General features: G+C 44.5%; 2 protein-coding genes across 3 annotated transcripts in view; both read left to right on the top strand.

The window, feature by feature from the left end:
- The window catches only part of KLHDC1 (kelch domain containing 1), a 32375-nt gene extending 24645 nt beyond the window's left edge, over positions 1-7730 (top strand). The window contains exons 9-13 of the mRNA XM_064461191.1: positions 944-1056; positions 1810-1882; positions 6105-6189; positions 6527-6579; positions 6731-7730. Of these exons, the coding sequence (XP_064317261.1) occupies positions 944-1056; positions 1810-1882; positions 6105-6189; positions 6527-6579; positions 6731-6905 (499 nt within the window). The 3' untranslated portion in view covers positions 6906-7730. The remainder of the gene's footprint in view (positions 1-943; positions 1057-1809; positions 1883-6104; positions 6190-6526; positions 6580-6730) is intronic.
- A 453-nt stretch (positions 7731-8183) lies between these two features.
- Positions 8184-23236, top strand: KLHDC2 (kelch domain containing 2). 2 transcript variants are annotated; one of them, XM_064461190.1, is made up of 15 exons: positions 8207-8324; positions 8578-8680; positions 9919-10086; positions 10900-10979; positions 11993-12110; positions 13502-13617; positions 15988-16069; positions 16159-16242; positions 18329-18409; positions 18487-18545; positions 18871-18980; positions 19445-19517; positions 20599-20686; positions 21826-21878; positions 22175-23236. In XM_064461190.1, the coding sequence occupies exons 3-15, from the start codon at positions 9931-9933 to the stop codon at positions 22296-22298; spliced, it is 1224 nt and encodes a 407-aa protein (XP_064317260.1). In that variant the 5' UTR covers positions 8207-8324; positions 8578-8680; positions 9919-9930; the 3' UTR covers positions 22299-23236. The 2 variants fall into 2 exon arrangements, with proteins under 2 accessions (XP_064317258.1, XP_064317260.1); XM_064461188.1 differs by lacking the exon at positions 8578-8680 and having other exon boundaries at positions 8184-8324.
- Positions 23237-23631: the final 395 nt, after the last annotated feature.

Here is a 23631-nt window from a genome sequence, read left to right as displayed (position 1 = left end):
TTCCAAAACGAGGACATAGTGAGTGTGCGGTGGCCTCGATTCTGTGTGTCTAACTTTAGGTACTTTACAACAGAAGTCACCTCTTAGGATCAAGGTAACTAGGAGGGCTGATGCCCTCTGGAGGTCCTTACTCTTCTCTGCTGAATCCTCCTGAGACAACTGCACTCCTAAGTGCCTAAACTAAGATGATGTGAATTCAGGCCACCCGCTATAGGTAATCCCATATGTTCAGGTTCTTTACTGTTCAGATTGTCCTCTCAAGCACACCTAATTGTGCAGCTAAAATGAAATCCATAGATAAAATCTGGAAGAACTATATTTTTTGTAACATGACCAGGTGTTTAGAATAGTAAACCTACATCTGTTTTGTACTTAGGAATTCCACTTTTTACTAAAATTTATCTCAAAGTTCGGGTGATCCACTGTTGAGTTAAAAGGCACAATGGTTGAAGAGGGAGTAGCTTTTGGATAAAAGGTAAAGCCACAATCCTTTTATCATTTAAGCTCATTTTCCTAGGAGTGGAGAGACTGTAGCCCTTTGGGATTTGTTAAATTTTATCTCAGATAACTGAGTCTGTTAACCTACGTGTAGTGTGCAGTTTATTTGAATATATAGGCCTTCCTTTGCTGTCCTAAGTGCCTTCAGTTGTACCTTAAGGAATGGCTTTACTGATTTTAAGAAAACAAAGTAAGAATCGCTGCTTTTGTCCTTATATGTGATATTTATATAACTGATTGATCAGGGAACTATTACTACAGGAAATTACTTGGTTTAGATTTGAACACCGCTCTTCTCAAGAGTGAATTCGGATTGCGTAAGTGCAGCTTTTTCTCCGGGAAAATAGCCAAGCTTATTCTAGGACAAACTAAATTATTAAATTTTCTGGCAGGTTACTTCTCAGCATTCTTTGAAAAATTGTTTCTGTTTATTTGTTTCACCAAGAATTAATATCAGTGGAGAGAAACCAAAAGATCGATCCTGGCACACGCTGACTCCGATAGGAGATGACAGACTTTTTCTTTTTGGTGGACTAAGTTCTGATAATGTTCCTTTAAGTAAGTAATTTAGATATTATAATTCTATTGTACACTTCAGCACTAACCTCGTGTAGTGTGCACATTTGTTGTCTTTCTCAAACTACTTAGACCTAAATCTTGTTCCAGAATTGTCATGGTGCTTGGATATTTCTCTAGCTATCTTAATATTTTTATAGAAATGTAGGAGCACGTTGTGTAGTACTGTGAGAACGCATGATAATAAATCTTTGCTCAAACTGTCATCTAAAAGAATAGAGGCAAGAATCTCATGCATTCCAATATGAACAAGGGGTAACTTCTGATATCAATAGCAACTGCCATAAGAAGATACAAACAATAATGTCAACATAATGTAGATTTGTGGATGAATGACAAATCAGAGCTAAAAAATGTGAAATAAGAAGTAGGATAGTCTTACAGAGTTCCTTTTCTAGAAAAGGCAACTTTTTTTCATGAAAAAATTTGAAAATAGTGAAAACAGCTTTAAGCGTCACAGATGTATTCCACTGGGTTTTCAAAGGGACACTGACCTGTTTACTCAATATATCTAGAAGATAAAAAGTGTATTTTAATTCTAGATTCCAATGCAGTGAGCTTTCTGTGACTGAATGGTTCAATTACAAAACCTGAAAAGATGCAAGTTAATGTAGAGATGATGTTACTGTTATCTTAGTATAATGTCGTCTTAGAACACAGAATTTTTGTATAAATACATAAAAACGGTGATGCTTTGTCCCCAGAAAACGTACTAATGTATGTTCTTATTTGTAGGTGATGGCTGGATTCACAGCGTTACCACAAACGGATGGAAACAACTTACCCATTTGCCTAAGAGTAGGCCTAGGTATAAAAAATAGATAACGTTTGCTGAAATTCAGGTGTTTTAAAGTATTACATAATTTTAAATTACTGAACAATTTTTTTAAACTACACTATAAGAATATTTTAGAAAATTACTGCAGTATGCTTGATTAGTTTGCTTTACTGACTTACGTCCCTCCGCACCTGAAAAGGCATTATTGCTTTCTATATTTGCTATAGTTGATGCTTACTTGCATTATGATGTGTACTCGCACTAAAAGATTTTTTTGTGATGAAGGGTCTGGGTGTCCAACTAACCAGGTGTTCTGTAGCAAAATTATTTTTATAACTTTTGAGGAATTAATAACGGATGAGAATAATAAAAGTTTATTAACGTTGATACTTTATTAGAAACATGGGGGAGACAACCATGAAAATGTTGCTGCACCTTTCAGGATTCAAAACTATTATAAAATACCTTGTTTGGTTGTGTTGGTTTTTTTTTCCCCTGAGCAGAAGCAGCTAATTACTATTACAGTTTTGCAAATCTGAAATTAGTACTAAGCAGTAAATGGAGTTTTGTTATTTCGAGGAGTTAGCTTCCAACCAAAAAGGACCTAGTTTGAGAATACATATTGTTCATACAGGCAGCGATACTGTCTCTTCCAGGCTGTTCCCTTCCCTTTCCAGTTTAAGCCTATAGAAAGAGATTGATTCTTTCTGATTAAAGACAGCAAGTTCCGTGTTCTGAACCTGGAGGTTATTTAGAAGCTGCCATTGAATACTGGTGCTTGCTGTATCAGACCAGAGACACTTTTTTAATGCAATGTTTGAAGCATTCTGTGTATTTATAATGTAAAAGCCTTTGAATTGATTTGCTCTAGATAGCAAATATTCAGTTTTCATAGAATTAATTCTATACATTCACCCAGGAACTCTAGCACAATGTTATATCATTCTTTTAGCATAGGATACGATTCTGGTCTGGCGTTTGCATGCTTCCTGCCTTATGTTCTGTTTTCTATTACTGAAATATCTTTACCTCAATTAATTTTCTTCCTGTTTTATCCTATTCTAGGGTGTCTTTTAAATAAACAGCACTGTTAGACCAAGTTTTCTGCTTTCTTATATTTCAAACGTTTTCAAGCCCACATAAACTTGTACCTTAGCTTCCTAGAATATTTTCTGTCTTTTTACAGTCAGTGAACTGATGAAGGGACTGATGACTGCTTTAAATAGCGAAGTATATCATTAGCGGTCAAGGATCATGTTTGTCTTCATGTTCAGTTCTTTACGTGAATACGTTCATAAAAGTTAACTGCTGGAGTGCACCTTGTGTAATTATTTTTACTGGTGCATCATGAAAAAGGATCAGGAAGGGACAGAATTTGCTCTTTCTACAGGCAGCAGCCCAGGGAGCTGCCGCTCAGCCTTTACTCTGCAATTAAACTGGAATAAGGTTTGTGCCTCAGGTGGCGGCAGTGCTGGACGTTAGGAACCTGGGACTCTTGAGCCTCACGTGGCTTTCAGGCAGTTCAAGGGCAGATCCCATGCTGGGCTACAAAGTGCAACTGTCACTTGGCTGTGCTGGCAGAGAGCCTGTTGAGCAAGCCACTTTCCTTGCTGCGGCGGAAGCGCCAGAGAGGGTTCCTGAGGTTGGCACTGCTAAATTTGCTGAGCACTGTGCTGTACACACAGCCCAGACCCTCCTAAGAGAACAGAGCCTTTGAGTCACAGGCTGACAAGAGCCTCAGAGCTCCCTTACTTCCAAACATGTCCTGTGGTTCTCTGCCACCTGAAGATTTTGGTATGCAGTTTGTGGGCTGAGGACAGTTGCTTTTCATTGGCCTCATTCTTTATTACAGTAAATGACCTCCCCCCAGCCCTGTATTTAAAAAAAAAAAAAAAAAGATACTTCAAAACCTTTTTCAGGAAGTCTTAGAAACATGGATAAAAGAAGCCATACCAAAAGCCTCTCTATATATTGAACTAGCTTGAGTGGGAAGTACGTACTTGTACCATAATTGTATTCCTGTTCTTACACAGGATTATTGCAGGATCTCTGCAGCTGGAAAAGGTTTAAGCTGGTTCTATTGTTTATATGACTTTATAGCAGGACTTAAAATTCACTGGTAATGATATGTATATGAGTACTTCTTTTATATATTTTGATAATATACAGTATATCACACATGCATTAGTGTATTTTCCTGATGCTTCCACAAAATTGATTCCTTTAGATTTTGTAAAGAATAACTTCCGTCACCCTTAATTTTTAGTAATCTCTAAAAAACTGTCTTTCAGGTCCCTGATTCTGTATTTGTAGAAAATATTTTTCTTCTTTCTGTCCACCCGTTGTACCTCAGCTAATATTTTGCATGCCAGGTTAAAATACAGAACAAATTCTATGTTTAACTTCTAGATTCCCAGTGTTTTCGTTACAATGTAATTCTGTTATTCTAGTTGGAAGAGCCATGTAAAAAGGTTATGTGATTCAGCATCTGTATAATTTAAATAACATGCTTTATTAGAATGTTTAGGTGATAAGTTAGAGCAGCTGTGAGAGGACATAAACTCTGTCAGTCTGTAGAAAAAGCATCAGGTTGCAAGCTAGGATGTCAACAAAGTGAAGGCAGGAAAGGCTTCCGAGTGTTCTTCGGTGATGAAGTCCAGGCCAGAGTTTTCCTAATGCAGATAAGGCAGAGACAGACCTATCTACAGGTATGAGGAAGAGAAAAGGTGGGATACAGTTTAGCCTAAGGAAAACGGTGAATAATTGCTGATATGAATGGAGTAAGAAAGTGAGAACGTTTACTTTTGCATGAAAGTTCTAGTGCTGCGTATTATTTTGGTTAAGTAGACTTAAAGGGCCAGAGCTCTGTGCTGATCATCCTCTTGTGTTTACTTCAGTGGCGATACACCAATAGAAAACTTAGATTTTGATCTGCTAATAATAAAAAGTAACTCTAGCAAGGTGTAGCTGCTGAAGTAGCAGAAGCTTTGTTAAAGCAAGATTATACAAGTCAGGTTTTGTTTGGTTTTGGGGTTGGTTTTTTATATATATACCATGTGCTTTTATAAGCACAACACAGAACTCGTGGGCGTGATGTAATTGACACGCAGCAAATCTTCCCCCAGAGATTCCTGGGGATCCATAAAATGGCAACAGGATAACTTGGGTTCTGAAGCTCTCGTCCTAGTGTCTAGGGGTAAGAGGCAGTACTGAAACCCCCACAATCTTAAAGCCGTTAGAACTGTAGTTATGAATTCAAGAAATAGTGGAAAATTTAAAAAGAAAAAACAGGAAAGAAAAGCTGTTCTTGGCAAAATTTTGATTTGCGTAGTTATTTTGTATAGTTATGTTGTTTTCTAAAAATTTTCCACTGTGGCATTTTGTTGTAGTGATAAGACAAAGTGTATCCATAGAGTACAGAAAAGTCCAATAATGACAAAAATATATTTTTCTGTACAAAACGTAATCATTCAGCCAGAGTTTCTCATGAGATGGATAGTCACATTGCTCTCTCCTTTTATAGTGTTAAAGAAATGAGTAATACTGTACTTTTAGGTATTATTTTTTATCTCTGAAGACTTCTTAAATAATGTCTTTGTCTTGGCTTCCTAAGAAGTAAGGGTTGCAATACTGTGCTCTGTGCCCCTCCTGCCCACGTACGTTTTGAATCAATTGACTCATTTCAGTAATACTTGACAAAGAAGTAGGAAGCTTGGAGATACCAAGTCCCACAATACCCTGTGCAAATAAACGGCCAAGCAGGGAAGAGCGACTCTCGTCACCGCTTCGCTCCGGTGAGCGCGCGGTGCTTGTTCTCTTTTCTTCCGTAAGAACAACCCGTCTCTGTCTTGAGAGACCGGCTGATAAAGAACAGGCTTCATTGTTTCTGCGGCTCACAGAGCAACTTGTAAAATAGATGACTTAAAACTGTAAAATTCTTCCGGGTAAGAAGCGAGGCCAGTAAGACTTCAAGGCTCTGTGCCTCAGTAGTGGAATCACAGGATTAGAAAAGTGACCTTTCCCTTTTAGTTAGAAAGAATTTACATCCTTGCAGCAAAAGAGTCTTTTGAAAATAAACTTATATATGAAGAATGGAGGAGGGTCTATGTGAGGTGAAGCGGTTAATGTCCAAGTACACTTACCGCTTCTCTGAAACCCTGAAAAACATTTCGGTTTTAGATTTGTTTTGCTGATAACACACACCTGCTTGTTGTTACTTGGTCACTAATTCTATTTATAATTTTATTTTTAGATTGTGGCATACAGCCTGCCTTGGAAAAGAAGGGGAAGTGATGGTGTTTGGTGGAAGCAAAGATGACTTGCATTTCATGGACACAGTCAGTAAACTGAATAATGAAATCCTAGAGCTATAATAATTAAAACAGAAAGAAAATAAAGTTGATAAAATTGTTGATACTATTGGGTTCGTTCATATACAGTGCGGTGAGATGTGACCTTAGGAATTCTTGGCAAGTAATTTATGAGGTTTTTTTCCTGCCCTTGTTAGGCTCATAGAAAGGAATTTGTTATTCAGATTCTTTAAAAATAATTATTTAAGTAGTCTCAGTTTTAAATTATGCATGTGGTAATAAATGTTACATTAATCTAGAGAATAGCAGTATGGCTGAGATAAGTTGTTTGTCATTTTAACACTTCTTTTTTTCTGTTGATCAGGGTCACTGCAGTGACTTGTTGATATTTCAGACTCAACCTTATTCACTCCTCAGGTGAGTTGAGGTTATTGGCACAAAGGCTCTGGCATAAATCATTGTGGCGCTGTGCTTTTACACACAGGTCTTTAGGTTACACACCGTTTACTTAAATCTTTCTTTTGGTTTTGTCTTTTTCTTTTCTTTCTTCTTTCCCCTCCTCCTTCAGGTTGTGTCTTGACTGCATTGGTAAAAACGCAGCTCTCTTGAAGAATCAAATACCATGCTTGCCATCGAAACTATTGCAGCAAGTGCTGAAAAAAATAACCTTCTGGGCTGCAGTTAACCACCGGCAAGAGAAGAAAGCCGAAACTGAAAGACAAAGTCAACTAAATACCACATGAACAATGGCAACGAAACTGTTGAACACTGGTTTATTTGCAGCGTCCAGCAAAGTCTTTTGTTAGTGAACTTTACTAATGCTACAGAACAACTGTATGTTAAGCCGAGTTTCTAAGTGAAGTTTGAGAACAAAGAAAGCCTTTTTATGGAAGTCTCTTTTGTTTTCTGCGTTATAGAAAACCGATAAAACTTGATTTGTATATATTGTTAACTTCTGCTGTTGTAGTCTTAATGGGAGAGTCCATACAACTTGTTCTTTTTGAAGGTGACAGATGGTACAAAATGTTTTCCGTTGGATAAAACACAGCTTAAGTCTAAAATCTTACTCCAGCCTTATGACCTCAGCCTCTCTGAAAAGACAAAATTAGTTCAACACAGTATCTTTGGAAGATTCACGCTTGTTGGCCTTGAGAAAGGTAACTAATTTGCTACCACCACGGAATCCGATCCTTTGATTCCTCCAGACTCTGTTGCGTGCCCGTCTAGTCGAACGATGGAGCCAGGCGTCCTACTCGGGGTAGGAAAATCAGTCAGCTCACCCCACACCTGCAGGAGAACCTGCGGCGAGCAGCGTTGCCCTTCGTATAGGAAAGCTTACATGCAGTTAGTTCATAATACAGTTTTACTATGTTTCTGTAATCAAGGAGTCCTTTTAGAAATGGGTTGTATATTGTATTTTGGATGTGTAAAGTTTATATTTAACTCTTGATTTAAAAAAAATGCTTATTTATTGTTTAAAAAGAGCATATGTAGTACTTGCTATTTTTCTGTTTCAAAAATTTAGTTAACAGGAGCACAGTCATTAAAATTTTATAGAGTTGAATCGAGACCAATTTTGCCTAGTTTTTTGACATTTTTATGATTTGCAGACCTTAATCGGGAAGTTTTTGGAGCAAAGTTCTGTGATGAAGGAGAGTTTTGTGACTGGGTGTTGCAGCGGAGCCATAATTTCATACGTGCTAAACTTTAAGCAAACATTTAGCACTAGTTCGGTGGCTTTTGTTTAACTGAGGAGTTGTCGCGTCTCGCTTAACGCGGTTTTCCCGCGACACCCCACCCCCATCCCCGCCGGCCCCGGAGCTTTCCGCGGGGGGGTTGGCGGGAGCTGACAGGCCGCAGTGCTGCCCTTTCCCAGCCCCCGTCCCCCGTCCCCCCCTTCCTGCCGGTGGTGCGGGATCTGGCCCAGCGCCTCCCGTAAGAGGCCAGAGCGGGGAGACCCGGCACCGCTTCCCCGGGCCCCCGCTCCCCCAGCCCCGGCCGCCTCCCCGGGGCGGGACGGCGCCTGCGCGGTGCTGCCGGAAGCGGCCGCCCGCGGCGGATGTTGAGGCTGCGCGTCCCGCTGAGGGGAGGGAGGGAAGGAGGAGGGGGCGGCCGCGCCGTCCGCCCCGCAGCCTCCCGGTCCGCCGCCGCCCTCCGCTGCGGTAGGCCCTGGGGGACCCAGGGGGTCGGAGGGGAGGCGGCGGGTGGGGGGGGGGGGGGTGCGCCCGGGAGCGCGGCGCGAGGGGCGGGCGGTGAGGGGGCTGCCGGGACACGGGGGGCGCTCACACCGCGGCGGGCGGCGGGAAGGGCCGGGGGTGTTAACGGTGAGTGCTGTGATGGCGCATTGCCGAGGTCGGGGCGTGTGTCACGGGCATGTCCCGACAGATGAGACATATCGGGCCTGTCTCAGCGCAGGAGGAGAGCCCGTCCGGCCAGTCGCGGTGCCGTGAGGGATGGGGGCGGCCAAGGCAGAGCCGTAGAGAATTGGGAGCTGCGGTGGCTTGTGAGAAGCGTTTCGGTACGGGACTAAAGAATCGCTAAAGCAGAAGCTGTCCGGTGTGTCAGGGGTTGTTAAAAAAAAAATTAAAGAACGCTGATCGCTGGGGAGAGGTCGGTAGGAGCCTGGTTAACTTGAAGCAGACAGATTTCATTAAGGCGTGAGTAAGGCTTTCTAACTTAAAGCATAATTAAGGTTCAGCAATAAACTACCAAGGTGGTGTGTCTCTGTCATTGAAGTGATCTAAATTAAACGAAAAACTGTCAGGAGTGGTGTGGGTGTCAAGGATTTTGTGCCTGTGCAGGGTTCAATAGTTTCGCTGAGGTCCTTTTCACTCCTCTCGCCTTGCCTGGTTGCACAAAACCGTTCCTTGCACCGTCCAACTTTCCTGACCTTTTGATCTGTGTCTAAAAATCTTTGTGTGGTCACGGTTTCAGCTCCTCGCTGAAGGAATGCTGAAGCAGAAGGGTTTGGGAGTGGCTCCTAGGCCGGAGGCAGTTTGGGCTTTTTGGGGGTCCCCCACTCTATTCCAGGCTGCGGCAGAGCACAAGACGGCTCCCCGGATGACCTGGCAGGGCTGACTTCACCGTCTCCTCCGGGCTACATTCCTCCCACAGTTGGGGCTTTGAATTACCAGTGACCCCAGTGGCAGCGTGGCCCTGGGGCTCCTCGCGTGCCAAAGCCCTGGCGCAGAGGCTGCTCTTGCTCCTAAGCTGCACAGTGCTCAGGAGCCGTCGGCTGGGGAGCTCTTGTCCTGCTGGATTTTGGCCTTCCGCATGCCAGCGTGATTTGGGGCGAGTGGCTTTGTTTTGTGGGGCTTTTCTTAGCGTAGGTAACGTGTCCTGCATTTAACAGCTACAGGAAGGTTCATGTGTGGGAGGCTTTGGCTTAGGCAGCCCAAAAGGACCTTGCCTGAAAAGCTACAGGAGTGTTCACTTTTGTGAAGACCATCCTGTAGGCAAAGCTTTCAGATCTCTTCTGTTGTGTGTTGGTTTTTTGGTCATCAATTAATGTATTTGTAGACAAGTGTGATTTTTTTAAAAAGAGACCTTGGCTTAAATTGGCAACTGAAATGATCAGAAATTACACACAACTGAGGGATCCCCATCCAAAACTTTCTTGACTCATGCAATAACTTCTTCCACAGAAACATAATTGTAAAAGAAACAGCAGTGTGTAGTTTCTCTTTTTTTCCCTCTGGTGATTTCCCCTGATGGTTTTTTCAAAGCTGCATGCTATGTGTTATTCTGTGCATGCAGTGCTGTATCGAAATGGCCGATGATAATGAAGACCTGCAGGCTGATGAAGAGCTCCCGGCTCCAGCTGAGGACAGCTTTGAGCAGCTGGAGAACGACAGCCCCGCTGAGCGCAGCGGGCACGTGGCAGTCACTGATGGACGCTGCATGTACGTCTGGGGAGGCTATAAGGTACGCTGTTCTGCTTGGTAAGTAAGCCTCCTGCCACCCGTGGTGCTGGTAATTACATCCCATTAGTTTGGGAGTGACTCTGTAAAATTATCCCTCCTCCGGAAAAGAATAGCTCCAGTAAATATTGAAATAAATCACAAGTGGTAAATGTAGATCTTGGCAAACAGGTAACTTCTGTGGGATGCAGGGTGTTGTTTCCCTTTGTCAGCTTGTGTGTCTGTTGGAAGAGAAGGAAATACTGTCTGATTTGCAGTGCACACCGTGCAAAATGGTGCTTTTATTTACAACATTATCAGCACAACTGTATGTTGCATGGTAATGATCACGGGCTGGTTATTTATCACAACGGGGTGTGCGTGTATTGCAAGCAGAACCAAGTTGTTTTACAATTTTGACAGGAGCGAAGATGAATTGTTGAGCTCAGTAAAGAAATTGATAGCTCAAGACAGAGCTTTGGTGTGTTGGTGGTGGTGTCGTGCAGGGGGTGGGGGAACTAAAAAGGCAATTTTGGCTCATTTATGCACCCTAGATACTCTGCTTGTGCTGTGAAAAGGAGGTGTAACTTCCAGTTATCCCAGCCTCTGGCTCTGCTGGGAGCTTGTGGGTCCCCAGCAGAAGCTAAAATAGGCTAATACCTGCTCTCTGAGGGCTGCCGTGCAGGTGAGAGGTACAGGAGTGCGGCAGGAACTGCTCCTGCTGTTTTCTCTTCCGTGATTAGATCTCTGAGGGGATGTAAACATTCACAGGAGTCTGTAATTCAGTATGTCAAGCATCCTTCTGATGTTGCTTTTTCTTTTCTGACCTGTTCTGCAGAATGCCCAAGTTAGGGGATTTTATGACTTCTATCTGCCTAGAGATGAAATATGGATCTACAACATGGAAACTGGACGATGGTACAGTAAATAATTAACTTAATTGTTGTTTTAGGGGGGAAAAATAAGATAAAGTCTTAAATTGGTACAGAAAGCTTGCTGAGGGTCTGCGAACAGAGAGAATTCCCTGATCTCTTTGTTCCTACCTATCAAACTGTTGCATAAACGTGTAAAATATTTCTAAATATATTTTTTTCTGTGAAAACAGCAAATATGTTTTCACAGGGTGAAGTAGGAAAGGCAGCTCAGACAGGCAGCTTGTACAGGAGTACATGATTAACAGTGTGAAGTGGTTTTGGATGCCTGGTATAGGATGTAGCACCTGAAAATTGTACGTGTACCACTTCTGATTACAGTGGTGCATTGGTGAGGGAACCTGTACTGAGTTTGTCCTTTTAAGAAGTTCTTTTTAAATGTTGATGCAGCCAAAGAAACTACTGTGTCATCTTAGATTGTTGGGAGCCTGGAAGTTGTGTGAAACCTGCGTGCCTGATAGTGCGAGAGAAGGGCACCCAGCGCTCCGGTTCAGCAGCCAGCTAGGGCCTTGCGCTGCGAAGCCGAGTCCCCTCAGCACTTTGCGGAAAGTGCAATTTCAGCAGTGCTTCCAGTCCTCCTCGTGGTTCGGGAGAGCCTTGGATGTGGGCTGGGCGCTCAGCTTTGCGGTTGCAATGTTTACAAACATTAAAAATCCAGTAGCAAAATAGAAATCCTCAGTTTAGAGAGGTGCGTCCTCTTTGCCTGAGGATCTTTCTGGGATTTTGAACGTGAAAGGCATCCCAAACTCCTGAACTGGGCAGACAGGATGCCTGCCCCATAAAACATGTATTAATTAAATTGCCTTTTCCCACCCCCCTCCATCATACCAGGTTAATGTAAATTGTTAAACCTGCGAGGGTGTGAAGGAACTCGTAGCTGAGTGGTCCGCAATGACCTGTTGTCATTACAAACATATTGGTAGCATTATAAAATTCCAGTCTGATAAAGTCATTATTGTTCATTTTTATCAGATCAAATATTTTAAACTGTGTTTCTAGGAAGAAGAGTAAAACAGAGGGAGATGTTCCACCTTCCATGTCTGGAAGCTGTGCCGTGTGTGTAGACAGAGTGGTGTACCTGTTTGGAGGACATCATGCACACGGCAATACAAACAAGGTTAGTGATTTAAAGGTAAACCCCTGCTCACGAGTAGGTTTCTCATTGGCTTTTGTTCCCATTTTTTATAAACCAGATGCAGCCTTTTCAGTTAATTAAAATCCATCCAAAGCAAGAAATGTATAAACTTGACAAATCAAGGAAACATTTGCTTCTGAATGACTGGACAGGTTGGATCTCGTTACAGAGCTTAAATGCTAATAACGGGATGCCAAACGTGTATCCAGTCGCTGTGTCCTCCGTGGCTTCTGCAGCGTAGCATTTTCGTCCACTGGCTGTATCTGCAGTTCGTGGAAGCAGACACACCAGCTTTCTCAGCCTGTCAGTGGCTTCCCCAGATGTGAACTAATTGAAGCTGTGTTCTTTTTGTGCTTGCCTAAGAGGTTTTGACTAACAAAATACAGTGCTTTCCGCTTGGATTTTTGTTTTTTCCACGGAGGTGATTAGCTGGCTGACTTTTCCCAGTTCAGTGTACTAATTTCTCTGCCACAGGTCAGATAACGTGATGTTTGTAAAACAGGTCAGCCTCCAGCTCTGCATCGTTTCACATGATGATTGTGCTCTGATAGCTTTACACCGCCCGAGAAACACCACGACCTATTACTTGTTTTGGTTGCGGTCGCTCTTGAGCAATTCACCCTATAAATCGTATTGCATCGGTGCTTTTGAGTTTGCTTCTTTTGAAAGGTGGGAATTTCCAGAGTTCGCTGAAGTAATCCCAGGAGGCGATTTGTAACTGCTCTGTAGTTCTTTGAAATGTTATTTTTCTCTGGAGTCTCTGATAATATTTTCTGATATTCTGCAAGTGTGGTTTAAATTAAACAGGCTTTTTGGCCTCACTCTTAAATATAAACTGAAAGTAACTTGATGCGATGCTTGCAAACAGTCTGAAAGAAACTACATTTATAAAGTATTACTTGCTTCGTTCTTATGGTATTCTTACATTTCCGTTAGTGTATATATGTATATATGTATAGTTCATGTATGTAGCAGCTGTTTCTCTCCATGTAAATGATGTAACACGCAGAGAAGGGATGATACCATAAAAACCCACTTTTTTTTTAAACAGACTTTTTTTTTATTTTAAGATAATTGCTACTTTGGACACACCTTCATTGTATCACATTTCAGCTTTTGGATGGTACAACCCCATGTCCGTAGTCCTGTTACTTCTCTAAACAAGTCTTTGGGGCCTGAGGCTGCAACAAGATATGGATCGTTGGATCCATATTTTGTTCCAAACATTGTCAGTGCTCTGTGCAGCTGGGAAAAGAGCTTTTAAAGTATTTCTATACCATTACTTGCTAATTAAAAGTTACTATTTTAATATCAGTCAGATGTAAGCTTTGAGCTAACTGTGTGGGTTAAAAAAATCTTTTTATTTTCTACAGTTCTACATGTTAAATTCCAGATCCACGGACAAAGTGCTGCAGTGGGTCAGAGTAGAGTGTCAGGGGGTACCCCCTTCATCAAAGGACAAACTTGGCGTTTGGGTTTACAAAAACAAGTAAGGCTCCAGCACCAAAGTCAGCGCAGCTATCCTTGCGCGTGTGTTTGCTTTTATTCGCTCTTAGTCTTGTCGTTGTTGTGTCTTTTTGTTTGAACAAGACCTGCAGAAGGATGACTTGTCTGCGGTGCATACGTGCTTCAGGAAGATGCTGGATTTCTTCCCCAGCCGGCCTTTTAAAACTGTTCCATCCTTTAATGGTTGATAAGCAAAAAACCTCACTCCCAGTTTGGGTATTTGTAAGCTGCAAAGTATCTGTGTGAGTCACGGTCCAAAATGTAGGTTCATTACCAGCAAACCTTCTGCAGTGCGCTCTCAGTGCCTCGCTTTAAAGACACTGTGTCGTGGTTACTTGTATCAGCGTCATTCCTCTCGGCCATTGCATCGGGAATTGTTCTTCACAGAGGCTGTAGGATTCCCTGTATCACACAAAATGCAGTCTTTCGGTCGCATCTTGTAGGACAGCTTATGTTTCTTTTGATAGTTGAAGAGCGGGAAGCCATTTTAATCTTAAAATTGCGTGTGGCTTTTTCAGCGATGCATATGCTTAACTTGGCGTGTTTTGTGCTGGTTGCACAAACCAAGGAATGTGTTAGGTGAACTGCTGTTGATGTTATCTGATTTACTGTGTTGGGATACTGTCCCAGAGGTGCCGGAAGGCCTTTTGGCATTCCAAACCTTGGAAAAGATGAGGAAGACAAGGAGAAGGTGATGAAGCCAGATGAGCTGACAGGTAAAACTTTGTTGGCTTACACCCTCCTCCCCTGTTCAGTTAGTGGTGTGCTAATCCCCTACGCGGGGAGCTGTGTGGTGAGGTTGCTCCAGCCTTCTGGCACTGAAGGATAGGCTGAGGAAAGCCCCTGTTGTAGGTAGGTAGTTTCCTGCTTGCACAGGCTTGCAGTGTCCCAGCTGCTCAGGAGGTTGGGGGTGGAAGTGAATTCTCCTAGGGGAGGTCAGGGTCTTCTGGCTCTCTCTTCTTGGAGCATCTACCCAGGGCTGGTTTCTCAGAGGGTTCCTGGCTTCCAGAGAACAGAACTCCAAAATGCTCTGGCACAGCTGACAGCTCACGCGGCCAGAATTGTCCCCTTGCAGGAGAAGCTGGAAGGGCTGATCCCGCAGAGCAGGGCACACTCTGCAGCCAGGGGCTGAGGAGGTGACTGTCGGGAGCCTCTAGTGCTTCTTTGGTCACAGCTGGCAAGGGTTACACGTTCTTACTGTCTTGTCATGTCAGGGTAGGGGCTTCAGCTGGCACCTACAAAACCTTACCTGTACAGCACAGCTCTCTTCTGCATGTTAGCACAACTGGTCTTGACTGTATTGTCTCTGGCTCTACTGAGGCAGAGGAAATCAGGGATGCCGTATGCCCTTGCGTTTGAACCACACACGGTGATTTTGATGTAAAGGCTACAGAAGGCTGTGCTACGTGGAGCAAAAGCTCACTGTTACAGTATTGGATGTGGGATTTGCTGCAGAGACTCGCGAAAGGCAGGAAACTGCCCGTGGTGCTAGTTTTCAGATTAATGATGTGGAGAGAAAGCTTACTGTTATGATTATTTGGTGTGATCAGTTTAGATGTAAATCTCTGCAAGACTGGAGTTGCGGGTGTTCAGTTAGCTGGTGTAGATTGTTTTCCGTTACTTTGTAATTCAAGAAGAATTCCTGGCAAACCCATGCCCTTAGTTTCTAATAGCTGCTAAAACCCAAACATTGAACTTAAAGATTAATTACATTTTAAAAACAGTAAAAATGGATGAGTGACTGCTCATAGTAACTGCTCTTCAGGCTTTGAAACAAAATGCAGCGAGTGTGAAGGAAAATGCCTTCCTCCCCCAAGACTAGAAACTTCCCAGGCAGCTTCATTGCTAGGGGGTCTGCTGCATGTAGTGTCCCTTGGTCTCCTCCTTGCCTGGCACACAACTCCTCAGTGGCCGTGCCCAAGGCGTAAGGCTTTCCCTTCGCTTCTTACAGGGGCGTCTGTGAACATTTCAGGCTCAGGGGAAACGGGCAGAGGGTGTGGAAAGGGTGGAGGCAGGAAACTGCAGGGATAAACACCTGTAGTCGCTGTGTGGGAGCTCCGATAGCAAAGGCTGAAGCGCAGCGACCAGGCAGCAGGCCGGGGAGCCTCACGTGTTTGGAACCGGAGCAAAGCTTGGAAGCCCGAGGCCTGGGCAACAGATTTCATGTGGGTGGTAGGGTCAGCAAGAAACAGGGCCCATACCTGGAAAACTTGCACTGTAGACATGGGAATTAACAAAGCCAAAGCAGCTTCCCTGGTTTTCCTGTCTTCTGTTTGAGCCTTTGCAGAACTTTAATTTGCAGCAACTGATGTGCTAGCATTACTAATAGATCTTGATGCATGTTTTGTTTCAGACTAATATTTTTTGGAGGCTATGGTTATTTTCCTGAAGGGAAACAACGGGGAACTTTTGAATTTGATGAAACCTCTTTTTGGGTAAGTAAACCTGGAAGTAATTTCTATTTAAACTTTAAATATTTAATTCATGCTTATTAAAAATTCTTGCTCACTTAATATTTTTAAAGAATTCAGGTCTTCCTCGAGGGTGGAATGACCACGTGCATGTTCTGGACACTGAAACTTTTACTTGGAGCCAGCCTATAACTACGGTAATTATTCATCTTATGTTAGTTAATTAAGTTACAGCTCTTACAAAATATGTGCGCTGTGTGCCACATCTCTTGTTACAAGGTGAAATCTTTGTAAGCATGACTCTGCTAGGCCTGCGCTCACTGCTTTAATCTGTGTCAGGTTAGAAGGGGGTGCTGACAAAATGGCCTCCCCGCGTAGCCGTGCGGGGTTAGCGGTGGCCTGTCCCCGCAGCAGCGGCTTTGGGCTGCAGATGTCCGGAGTGCCTGGCTGCGTGCTCGCCTAACTTGCAGTGTGAAGCTGCCTTAACCAGTTGGCATCCCATGGTGGGGGTCCCATCTCTAGTCTGTATCTCCCTGGCATTGTTTGAGAAGATGTGGTTAACTGCAAGCAAGAAGCATGGAAATTCACCCAAACTAAATTTTCCTACTTTCCTGCTCCACCCTGCAGCCTTGTTTACATGGCACCAGTCTTGAACTGGCAAGTGTTTTGTTGTCATGTGCTCTGTGATCCTGCCTTCTTTGGGATATAAACCAGTCCCTAAATCCCAGGAGTTAGAAAAGATGGAAGAGCGCTCTGAAACACCTAGTGCCAGCTAGCAGGGGGATGTGAGGAACGCCTTGCAGGGTCATGAGACTGGGTCTCCACAAAAGGACCGCGTGGAGCTGATCTTGTCTCAGCGGCGCCTGCTAAGTTTGTTTTCTCCGTGGGATGAATCACGGGGCTGCTCACTGTCGCTGTGGCTGGCGGGAAGCGCTGCATCGGCAGCACTGCTCATTTCTGCTCTTCTGGCTTCCCTCCTGGGACACACAGCCTCTGATCCAACCAGGGGAGGAAACCTGACCAGGAGCAAAAGCTTGGGACTGTGTGACCAGGGCTCTGTTCCCTTCTCATGCTTCTTGAGCGAGCTGTCTCAGTTCCCTGTACCTTGCTCTCTTGCTGGTGAAGTGGGACTGTTAATTTCTCTCCTACACGTGGACTCCGTGAGGTGTCACTAGCTTGTGTCTGAGGTCTTACCTACAACATGCTTGGAGGAGAAGGACTGTCGAGGGGGGTTTTGAAATACTGTTGGTAGAACTAGCCTTGGAAACATCCCCTCAGAATAAAAATTACCTGCTGCCTATTCAGTAGCATTCTTCAGGCCACTTAAACTGAATTTCAATCATTCATTCACCTCCATCCTCTCTCCTCTCCAAAAACAGGAAACTTGCCTTTTATTTTGATCTTTTTTTCCTGTTGACTTGCTTTCTTTCATGCTTCAGTGGAATTGTGCTCGTGGGGAGCTCAGGAAAACAAAATGTATGGTTTCCTGTCATCCTTGCTGTAATGTGACGGTTGGGTACAGTTCACTTGGGTGCTGAATTGTGGTCAAAACAAAACAAAATGCTCTGTAATTGCAAAAATACACGGTTTGAAGTGTCCCAGAAGTATTAGGGAACAGGCAAACAGAGTGATATTGCCGCAGAATTGGAGGAAATGAAATTTGAGATAAGTAACTCCTTATTCGGATTACCAAAGAATTGCTTTGTCTTACTACATACAGATATAAAGTATTTCAGAAGTAATTCAAGAAAAATACTGGGTTTTGATTTATTATGTCATTATTTACAGTCTGAGGTCTTCTGTGACTGTCTGAACCCTAAAAGCAAAATTTATACCTTGACACTAAAAGAGGGGGGAAAAATATCCCATTTTTAATAACTTTTCTGATCTTCCATCCATCAAACAAAGCAAGTTTCTGCACACAGAATGACGTACTGGATGGTTTTTCACTCTCTGTTCCTTGTTGGCCTTAAATCTGACTTCGGTTCAGCCTCTCATCTCCACGGGTGGCTGGTTTGTGGAGCTGTGAGACCTTGCTTTGCCTTGAGCGCAGTGCCCAGGTGAGCTCCCCGAGGAGGCCGGCCCCTGCCACCCCATCTCTGCTCGCACCGCGCTGCCCCAGGTGCCAGGTGTGGCTGTAGCCGTACTGCTTCGGGTGTGTGGTGGTGGGCAGCTGCAGCATTCAGCTCCTCTTCGCTTCATCTGCAGGTTTCTGGTGAAAAGGCATTTTCTTTCTTTTGTTAATGTATCACACTCACCTTCTTCTGCGTTTTCTTTTCCCAGGGTAAAACCCCGTCACCACGAGCAGCTCATGCCTGTGCTACAGTCGGGAACAGAGGCTACGTGTTTGGTGGCAGATACAGAGTAAGCCCCAGCCCAGATTAACAATGTGTTACCGAAACCCAAACGGAGTATTTCAACCATGGTCTGCTTTATTGTAGGAGTCCAGAATGAACGATCTTTACTATCTGAATTTGGATACGTGGGAGTGGAATGAAATGTAGGTGCTGAAACTTGAGTTCTTTTGTTTGTAAAGCAATATGAAATGCTGTTTTTATTCGCTTCTGATCATTCTAGTGAAACTTGGTAAACTCCAGCAATTAAGTAAACTCAAGTAGAACTGATCCTCCTGAGCAGTTGCTGACTCTTGCTCTCAGGCTTTTAAAAGTACTGATACCAGTATAATCCTTTATCTAAAGAAACTGGGTCGTGAGCTCTGCGCAGTATGAAGCCGCATCCTTCAAATACCTGCAAAAAGAGCAGAAAAGAGCAGCAGTACTTTATGTAGCACATGTGTAATTTATGGTGCTTTTGTTGAAATACAGAATCACACAAGGCATTTGCCCAGTGGGCCGGTCGTGGCATTCTTTAACACCGATTTCTTCAGATCACCTCTTTCTCTTTGGAGGATTCACCACTGACAAGCAGCCATTAAGTAAGTTGTTCCAAAAGGATTTTGTGTTGTGTGTGTGTTCTTAAACAGTTGTGCACAGAAGCCTGAATTATTGCCTAGTCACCTTAAATTCTTTGTAAATTCCTTCCATGTATTTGTGATCCAACTCCTTATGGTCAACAGTGAATTTCACAGAGTAGGAGTCACTGAGTGTGTCGAGACGTGATTATAGAAATTAGTCTGCTCTAAAAACGTATCTAATGCAAATTGTAATTAGTAGGAACTTTACAGTTCCCCATCTTTCCCTTCTGACTTCGCTCCCATAATTCATTATTAAAGGGCTGTTTTCAAATAGCCAGCCCAAAGTTTCATAGGGTTTTTCGTAAGAAACTTGATTTATTTAAGAACGAAAATGGACTGTGTTACACCAGAGAACGTTTGTATTGAAGCAAACATGAAAGAACTAAGAGAGTACTGTTTGTATCTGGGGTTCTGCTTGTTTTCAGGTGATGCTTGGATTTATTGTATCAGCAAGAATGAGTGGATACAGTTTGAGCATAACTATTCTGAAAAACCAAGGTATGGGAGACACTTTCCTGGAAACTTACTGAAAAGAGTGAGGAAGCTTTTTGTGTTGGCTGTCAGAGAGAGGACACAAGTTCCTCTGTACAGTGCTTGTTTTTCTTAACAATACAAACACTAGCTTCTACCCAGAAATACAGGTGTGTTGAACATATACGCAAAACACAATACCACCGTAGGTGCTGGAGGTAGCTCAGCATTTGTGAAATGGTGGGAAACACGGGGATTTCAGGTTTGATCTGGCTGCAGCGTGTCTGAGCTGCACCAGCACAAGAGCTAACCGGACCCTGCGTGTTCTTGCGCTGCTGACAAACCGGACCCAGGCAGGCGTCACTGTTTTGAGCATCCTCGCTGGCAGCTCACCCTGTGCACACCCAGGGTATTTTTGTCTTCCTGCTGAGTAAATTAGAGATGATAACCTGCAATTTAAAAGCATCAGAATGACTGTGATGCATGTGTATGGCATTGAAAACACTCGGGTCACGTGAATTATTGTGATCCATTTTGTCTGGGGAAGCATTCTGATGCGAGGTTAAATGCATTAAAGCAGCGATGCTTCCTGGCCTGCCCCCTTTGGCCGTGCTCTTGCTGCTGGTGAGGATGAGGAAGGGTCTAGTTTCCTGGGCCAGCACAAGGCTGAGCTGCTGCCCCCCCACCTGCTTTTGCCCCCTTTGGAGCAGCAGGACAGCGATGCATTGTGGCTGAAGTCTTAGGAGGGTAACACAAGATCTGACTGACTCGGTTCGTTCAGTCTTTTGACTCAAGTGGGACATGAAAATAAAGTCTGTGCAAGCAGATCCGTACAGCCGTCCCTCAGAAGCGACGGGCCTGGGGGTTCCACACGTGCCGCTGAGCCCCGCAGCTCTGCAGCCCTGCTCTCACCAGGGCCCGACACAGCCCATGGTTTGCTGACCCATTGTCTTCCTCCGAACATAAACGCCTGTTGAAGTAGTCACATCTACAGCGTACTGGCGGAAGGGCAGACTTGCACGCGTTAACTTTTAAATACAAATCCCAAACGTGCGTTACTGGGTGAGGTGGGTTTTTGATTTAATGCAGTGCTGACTTCTGTTTCTAGGTTGTGGCACACCGCTTGTGCGAGCGAAGAGGGAGAGGTGATTGTCTTCGGGGGCTGCGCCAACAACTTACTTGCCCATTCTAAAGCTGTAAGTTTGTTTTGAGCTTTCCCTTCCTGTGCAGCCCGGCCCTTCCTGCCGGAGCCATGGTGTCTTATCGCTCCAACATGAAATGCTTGTAGTCAGCAGCGTGAGCTCGTGAGGACTCATAAAGGTGCATAAACAAAGCTCAAAGGGGAAATGTTTTGATGCTTTTCTGGAAACCAAGTCATTATTCATTATTTAAACAAACTATGAGTTACTTTCCCTCACATATGTGTCCCCCAACTACTTCTTTAGCTTTGCCCTGTGCTTCTCACAGAGGTGTTTTCAGGGAGCCCCTCCCAAAGCGATTTCTCTGCTGGGAGGCCTGGTGAGAACAGGCTGAACAGAGAGGGGCTCTTCAGCCAGGACAGGGGTGTCCTGAGGTCTGTAAAAGCACCAGCTGGCTGGAAAGGGAGACTGGGAACAAGCACCTTCTAGCATAAGGACCAGTGGGTGGCAGCTAGAACAGGCGAGTGGCAAACAGGAGTGGGGCAACACTTCTTTATGCACCAGCAACTCAGCTCTGGCAGATAATGCATTTATGTGCATTCAGGGAGGAGGCGTGACCATCTAAATGAAAAAAAAAACAAACTGCTGAGCCTGATACAGTCCCCATGTCCAAAGTCCCTCCGTGCCAATCCCTGGACACTCTGCCCGCAGGGGGTGTTCCTGTTCTCTCCCCCGAGCACGGGTGTTGGCCAGGCTCAGAGCTGGGGCACGGGGCTCGCAGGGCCCCCCTTACGCACTCGTGCCCCCTGTAGCTTCTGGCCCTCCCAGGCCAGCCCAGTCCCCTCCGACTGCAACTGGAGATGCCACATGGAGAGCGTGTGAGCCTGGCCGCTTCGTGTGCCCGTTCCCCTCCGGCTGTTTGTGTGAGGTGGCATTTGGTCTGGCTTTTTATTCCGAGAGCCTGTAACTTCCCAGAGTGTAAGATTTGGAGAGCAGTTCTGCAGTCAGCATGTCTGCTGCCATTGTGGTTTATGTGAAGTCCAGCCTGCTCCCCACCATCGGCCTCTCTGGTCCCAGGTTGCACCTTTTGCTTTCCAGGGTCTCTTTGAGTGACTCTTGGCTGCTTTGGCTCTGCTGTCATAATGTGAATCCACATAACCAAACTGCTTCTCTCTCTCCCTCCCTCCCCGCCCCAGGCTCACAGCAACGAAATACTTGTGTTTTCTCTACAACCAAGATCTCTTGTAAGGTAAGAAACAAGTCGTCAACATTAAACTGTTGTGTCTCCATCTAAGACAAGTGGTGCAGGGTTACACTAGATCTGTTTCTTATGTTCCTAGAATACTTGAAAGCATTTCTTCCCCTGAAGAATGCTGAAAGAACAGCAGCCAGTTATGAGAGGCTAGAGCAGGATTCCATTCACAAGCACGCATTCAACACTGACGATGATAACAAGCCCTCCCTAAATAGGGGTAAAGAATGAGCTTACCTTGCAGCCCTTGTTTGAACCCACACTAGCACCGGCCGTGTTTCCCTCTCCCCAAGGCTGTGCCTGGAAGCAGTCATTTGCTTTAAGGAGATGCTGGCCAGTTCCTGGAATTGCCTCCCCAAGCACTTGCTGCACAGCGTCAATCAGCGGTTTGGAAGCAACAACACCTCGGGCTCCTGAGCCTTCTGCAGGCGTCCCTGAACGAGCAGTTCTAAGATGTAATAATATTACCAAGTGTGGCAAACATTAAACTTGTATAGGTTAAATAGCTGTATCGGTGTAGGTAGTTGCTTTTTGCTTCTAAGTTGCATGTGAATGGCCTAGAGAGAACCTATTTTTGTGTAAAGATGTTTGCAATAAATGTATTTAATGCAAGTGGAGATGTATCCTGTGCTTAAGCTAAAACTAGCTCTGGGTTTGTCCACCTTGAAGTAGGTGTCAGGGCCAGCCCCAGGTGAGACACTGGGGTGTGCGTGCACAGAAATACTTGTTACGGAGTCCCCAGTCAAGGAGCTGAGGGCTTCTGTGGTCATGGAGGAAACACGGAGGCACGCCTTGATTATTGAAGAGGCGCATTGCTTTAGTCTAGGCTGAAGCTTGCTGTGTCAGGTGAGCAGTCCTGTTTTTAGTCTACAGCGTTAGGAAACTGTCTGCTTAACATTTTGCCATAAATGCTTAAGGTCAGTAAACGGGGATTTGGAAATTGTACCTTGTCAGAGTTGATAAACTGTCGTAAATCTTCAGATGTTAAAGCACCACTACTCCCTGCTTGTTTGTAGTTTGGGTTTTTTTGGAATTCTTTATGTTGTGGAACTTCAGTTGTGAACCTTAGGTAGCAGATATTCTGCCCTGAGAAGTGTAACTGAAAGCGCTTGAGCCTGTTATCAGCTGTGTCAGTAACCTGCGGAGCTCACCTACAGCTGGAACAGCCTGAAGGACTTGGGCTTGGTGGAGGCACACGGAGAGCAGCGCCTCCGCTGGGTCAGCTCCAGCTGCCAGCAGCCCCAGCGCGACATCGGGGACAAGAACAGGCTCTGCTGCTGTGGGGAGGGGGTGAAATCATGTCTGAGCTGTCCTCAAAAAGAAATTAAACACTTTTGACTTCTAGAACAAAACAATTCCTGTACTGTAATTCCTGCGGCCGTTTCTTTTGTAAGTTTTAGCTAAGGCTTGATTGAGAGCTCGTGGGGTGCAGACCCTCAGAGCTGAGCTGCAGTCTCACAGCCCCTTCTGGGGTGTGCCGATACAGAACGCTGGGGGGGGATATGTTTATTCTGACTCAAGCTCCAGATCGTCTTCACATTCCTCACCTCCCCAGGGGTAACACCTGCGCAGCTCCGGAGGGGCAGAGCTGGAACAGCACCTTCCCTCTCCTGGCAGCCGATGGCATATTTGGGGAAAAATTACATTTCACATTTTCTCAAATGAAGCATTTTGCACTGAAACTCTCCTGCTGCTACTAGAGACTCCAGTCCCCTCCAGCAGAAAGCGACAGGTATTGGGAAGAAACAAC

Source organism: Phalacrocorax carbo, chromosome 9 (assembly GCF_963921805.1).
Source record: "Phalacrocorax carbo chromosome 9, bPhaCar2.1, whole genome shotgun sequence".
NCBI classification, from domain to species: domain Eukaryota; kingdom Metazoa; phylum Chordata; class Aves; order Suliformes; family Phalacrocoracidae; genus Phalacrocorax; species Phalacrocorax carbo.
This window is presented reverse-complemented; position numbering and strand designations above follow the sequence as displayed.